Here is a 4894-nt window from a genome sequence, read left to right as displayed (position 1 = left end):
GCAGGATCTGATAAGAGCCAAGGGAGATACAGTACAGTATGGAAGTGTAGGCTCAAAATACAAAGTCCCAAATCAGTGATGAAAAAAGGTGTATTTTAGTATCCATATTTTGGTGAACTTTCAGCAAAAATAGCCAACATGGTCACAAGTTGTTGTTTTGTGACAAGTTGTCAGCTTGTAGATCAGCTATTTTTGGCAAAGAGTTTCTGTGTAGAGAAAAAAGGGAGGGGACCAAGTACAGACCTCTTGGGGACCCCGTTCAAGAAAGTACTATAAAGGCTTTGGGTTTTAAGCTTACCTTTAAGAAAAAACACTACCATAAGATGTGTTTTTGTCAAAAGATATTTATAAAGAAAATAATACATACAGGATATTTACAAATGAGTTCCCCACCACATCCTTTAACAAATGTTTACAATGTTAAGTTGTAGAAAACAAAAGGAAACATCAGTGTGTGTGCATTTAAGAAAAGGTCCATTAGTCACTTTGTCCTGTTTCCACACAGCACATGTTGTGTAGCGAGTGACTATTTTTGTCTCTGTCTGTACTGTGTACAATCTCAAACATTTCACACTTCCTTACAGAAGAGTACATTTATATATATAATATATAATATATATATATATATGAGCGTACAGTACTAATGTTCAATGGTAGTGCGACTACCTGTGCCTTAAAAATCCCAAGCTTGAGGCACACTGGTGGTTGACCTGGTAAGAGTGCATACCATATAAATAAGGTTCGAGGCTATTTGCTGCAGGCTATCCTGCTTTTCCCACCTCTCTTTTGTGGTCACTTAAAACACGGCTCTAATGAGGCTTCCAATGTTGATGTTGTGACCAGTCTATGACACAAGCACACATATATGACTCCATATTTGGGCAAGTCTTCATCCTGATCCCACCAACACTGACTTACATATTTTTAAAAACAATAAAACATTGCCTACTGTATGTGAAAGGAAAATGCATGGAGGTACATTTTCAGGACGGCTTGCCTCCAACAGAGTCACAGTGTAAAAAGTCCCAACCCAATGAAAACCTTGACATTCAGAGTGAGGCAACCTGAGTTGGACAACGTGATACAAAAGCTCTCTCTCTCTCTCTCAGGACACAGGGTTACATAACGTAACATACACAAGCGATGCCTTGTACGACCTTTCTGATAAGGAGTGCCTTCAAATCCCCCGTCACAGATGCCGGGGGCAAGCATTATCAGTCTATAGCAAAAAAGGTTGCAGTGGTCAATTGATATTGTGAAATGAGACTTGATATTGTATTTTGCATATCGCATGTGATATGGCAAACATGTTATGTTTTGCTGGTTCTAGCCACTTAAGCCTTATTATATACTTTTTAAAGTTTTTTGAAATTAGTGGAAAATAACAGCTCTACAAGCTCACAACATGAGCTTGTAGAGTAAATGGGCTATTTCCATTATCTTGAAAATATTTGGATAAAATGTTAAAGAAAGTTGACGTCACGATTATCGTCACAACACGACGAGGTATTATGGAAAGAAATACTGTGATATTAGATTTTGTCCATGTCGCCGCCCTACAGGCCTAGTTCAGAACAAGTTGCAGGGCGGCCGCCTCTATAGAGAAGAGGTGTTCGTCGTCGACCTCGGGGCAGTAGAGCCTCATGAACTCGGCCAGGCGGAGGAGGTACTCGATGTTGTGTCCCGTGTTGCCCCTGGAGATGGCGATCTGCGCGGCGATGTCTGTGTCCGAGGCAGGGCCGAGGTAGATGGGGTTGTCTGAGGTAGCGATGTAGACCAGGGCCAGCAGCTTGCCCTGTCCCTTCTCCTTGGGGGTGAACTCCACCTTCTCTGTGATGTAGCCGCCCAGCACCACCTCCCTCACGTTCAGGTACCCCAGGCACTGTTCGATCTGGGAGCCGCTCACCTCGTAAGCCACGCCCCAGGTGCAGGCCTAAATGGTGTGGTCAGAGGTATAGCGTTTGCATTTTGCAAATAAACTGCAAAGTCAATATTGACCTGAAGGAGAACCCTATAGAGGTCGAAACGTTTTCTTGTGCAAATAAAGTTGCTCTACTTTTCTAAAATACAGATTTTTGTTGTGTATTGTCCATCACCAGAAAAAGTTTGATCTAACCACATTACCCTAGCTTCCCTATTCTTGGCATGTCACAACAGGCCAACATTCAGTAAAAATAGGTAAACGTAGGTAGCAAAGGGCTCTATTTTCATTTATGCCTCACCTCTTATCCCAAAACTTCTTTGCCTTTTTTTTACCATTTTAAAATAGTTTAACGAGCCGATCTACATCGACACGTTGTGAGCTTGCAGATCGGCTATTTGAAGTAGTAAATATTTGTCAAAATTTTAAAAATAAGGGGTACGGCATGGACGGAAATAGAGCCCCACATCTACAAACCCATTGTGAGCTTGCAGATCAGCTATTTTCAGTGAAGCGATTTGATATAGACTTGTGGAGGGACTCATGGTGGACCCTGGGCAATAGGGTTTACGTGATTAATGAACATTCCGTTCCCTTCTGTCCAGTAGACTTTCCTATATTAATAATACACTTTATTTATAGAGCACTTAATGATCAAAACAAAGTTGCAAACGTATGATATATAGGAGAGGGATTTACTTTGGACTGAAGCTTGCCACATTTCTGGCCAAGAGGTTTGGTGTGAGTGTGTGGGTTTGTGTGTGACTGGTGTGCGTGTGCGCGCGTGCGTGCGTGCGTGCGTGTGCGCGCGTGCGTGTGTGTGTATGGGAGGACGAGTGTAAGTGCATATCGTCGTTGTCGGGTGGAAACCTCGTATCTCCAAGTTTAAAATGTGTATGTTCTTTCGCAAAGTAAAGCCCTGCTTCATCGTACAAGGCTGTCGCACAAAAGTAGTGAAAACAGCAGATCTACAAGCACACAACGCCTCGCATCGCGAAGCGTTGTGTGCTTGTAGATCGGCTGTTTTCACTAGTTTAAATCATTTTTAAAATGAAAAATGCAAAACTAACGGTTTTGGACATACAAGGTTTTCACCCGACAATATTCTGTTTTAGCTTTGAGGCTGTTGACACTACCATTATACAGTATGTTGGATACAAATCATTCCAGACAAACTGCAATATGTCCATTGTCCATCATTTAAATGTAACCATTATTTATATCATAAGAATATGGACTGTAACGAGTACATAAACTCTATAGGCCCTAGGTTACAACCACACCAACATCAAAATAGACACGGCTTAACATCAAAACAAGGACACACTTACATCATTATCTTCTACTAGGGTGACAACTCTGCCGGGCTGTAGGGGAGAAGCATAAACATACAGCGTCAGAGTCGAGTCAGGTGAACCAACATTAGTGTCAGCACATTGCAGAAGTCTAGAAGCACTTTGGAAGGAGATGGCAACAGATTCCATGTTATCACACGGTTCTCTGTGAGGTCCATCTACATGCATGGGACCAGACATGCAGCTGTAATGAAATGACAGTTGATGTCATGTTGATTTAGCCTGACATAAAAAATGTTAAATCTCATTATCATTGCAATATCGTTATATAAAATGCAAAATCAGCTAGATTAGATAGACAAAAGGTCCATACTAGATGTTTTTTTTGCACTTAATTTTGGTAATGTTAATACACAGCAAATGAAATGACACAGCAAATGAATTGATTGTATCACCAATAATAGCACAATAATCCAATAATCTCCCACACAAAAAACTTAAAATGTCATCTAACTCTGACAGTGTACACATTGACCAAATTGACCTGTTAGGGTTCACTGTCATTTATACTGTCAGTGTCAGTGTCAGTCCCTGGAATCCACTTTGAGAAACACTGCTTTTAACAAACCTTGTAAACCATACCTATGTACAATCTGCAAACTGTTAATAAACTATTCAATCAACTAAACAGAAAAAATGCTGACTTCACTTGACATGTTCCTTGGCAGTAGGCCTCCTCAACCATTTTCTACCTTTGCAAAACACTGCTATCAGACACACACCATGGTAACTGATCAGAGAAGCTTGTACATGATATTTCCACGAGAGTCAAATAACAGGAAGTACCCTTTCTTTGTCTCCTCGGTGGAAATCATCCCCGTGCCAAAAGCGTCGCTTGTATCCTTTAATATAGCCGATGTTGCTCCTTTTGAATTTGAAGTCTGGCTTCCAGACCAGGGAACCATAGCCAAATATCCACAGGCTCCTCTCTAACGTAACGTCCTCCAGTTTCATTGCAACGTCTCTTTTAGCTGGACACACACAAAAATAGCTTATATCAAGGAGTGACTGTCCTTCGATGTCCCCAATGATGTTATTTGTATTTCTATCTGCATTCCAACGACAACGACTTTACCAGGCCAGACTTAAATAAATGCCTAATGACTCTTAGCTCTTTTTGAAATGTATATAAATAGCTTAAAAAACGCCCTAATTCCGATACAAAACATTAATCGACAGGCCCTATGTTACTTGTTAATAACGTCTTCTGCAATCTGCTGGCTGAATCTACAACGGTGAAGTTCACACACGTGTGTTTGTTGTTCAGAATCAGCAGGCGTCAGGAACAAGACGTTCCCGACCAATGATATCATAGAAGGGGCTGGCTCAGACGATCCTCTCAACTAATCAGGTTCGGTCTGGGTGCAACTTTTATGGAGAAAACACCCCGCCCCTCCGAGATGGGAGAAGGTCTTCAGCCAATAGGCTGTCACAAATGCCTACAGAGGGGTGGGAATGGGATGTTAAACAGTGGTGGGATCAGATCAAATGACACAAAAACAACAAGCATGAAATTGCTGTTGCTGCTGTTTGTCTGATTGTCTTAAAACTATGTCAGGACATAAAAACAACATTAAACACGTGTCCATTAAAACGAAAAGTGCTTCCTTATGAGACA

General features: G+C 41.3%; 1 protein-coding gene across 1 annotated transcript; it reads right to left on the bottom strand.

Annotated features, from left to right (window-relative positions):
- Nucleotides 1-334: 334 nt before the first annotated feature.
- Nucleotides 335-4591, bottom strand: LOC308305682 (glutathione-specific gamma-glutamylcyclotransferase 1-like). Its single transcript, XM_080750520.1, has 3 exons — nucleotides 4063-4591; nucleotides 3253-3288; nucleotides 335-1933 (listed from the first exon to the last, which is right to left on the bottom strand). The coding sequence occupies exons 1-3, from the start codon at nucleotides 4228-4230 to the stop codon at nucleotides 1565-1567; spliced, it is 573 nt and encodes a 190-aa protein (XP_080606646.1). The 5' UTR covers nucleotides 4231-4591; the 3' UTR covers nucleotides 335-1564.
- Nucleotides 4592-4894: the final 303 nt, after the last annotated feature.

The sequence above is a fragment of the Nannobrachium achirus genome (genome assembly GCF_963921795.1).
Source record: "Nannobrachium achirus genome assembly, chromosome: 20".
Taxonomy (NCBI): Eukaryota; Metazoa; Chordata; class Actinopteri; order Myctophiformes; family Myctophidae; genus Nannobrachium; species Nannobrachium achirus.
This window is presented reverse-complemented; position numbering and strand designations above follow the sequence as displayed.

Bases quoted from the DNA above. Each gene is read 5' to 3' on its own strand.
- LOC308305682 (XM_080750520.1), bottom strand. From the start codon at position 4,230: ATGAAACTGGAGGACGTTACGTTAGAGAGGAGCCTGTGGATATTTGGC. The intron at 3,289-4,062 runs GTACTTCCTGTT...TCTCCCCTACAG, and splicing joins ACCGAGGAGACAAAGAAAGG to CCCGGCAGAGTTGTCACCCT. The intron at 1,934-3,252 runs GTAAGTGTGTCC...CACACCATTTAG, and splicing joins CCCTAGTAGAAGATAATGAT to GCCTGCACCTGGGGCGTGGC.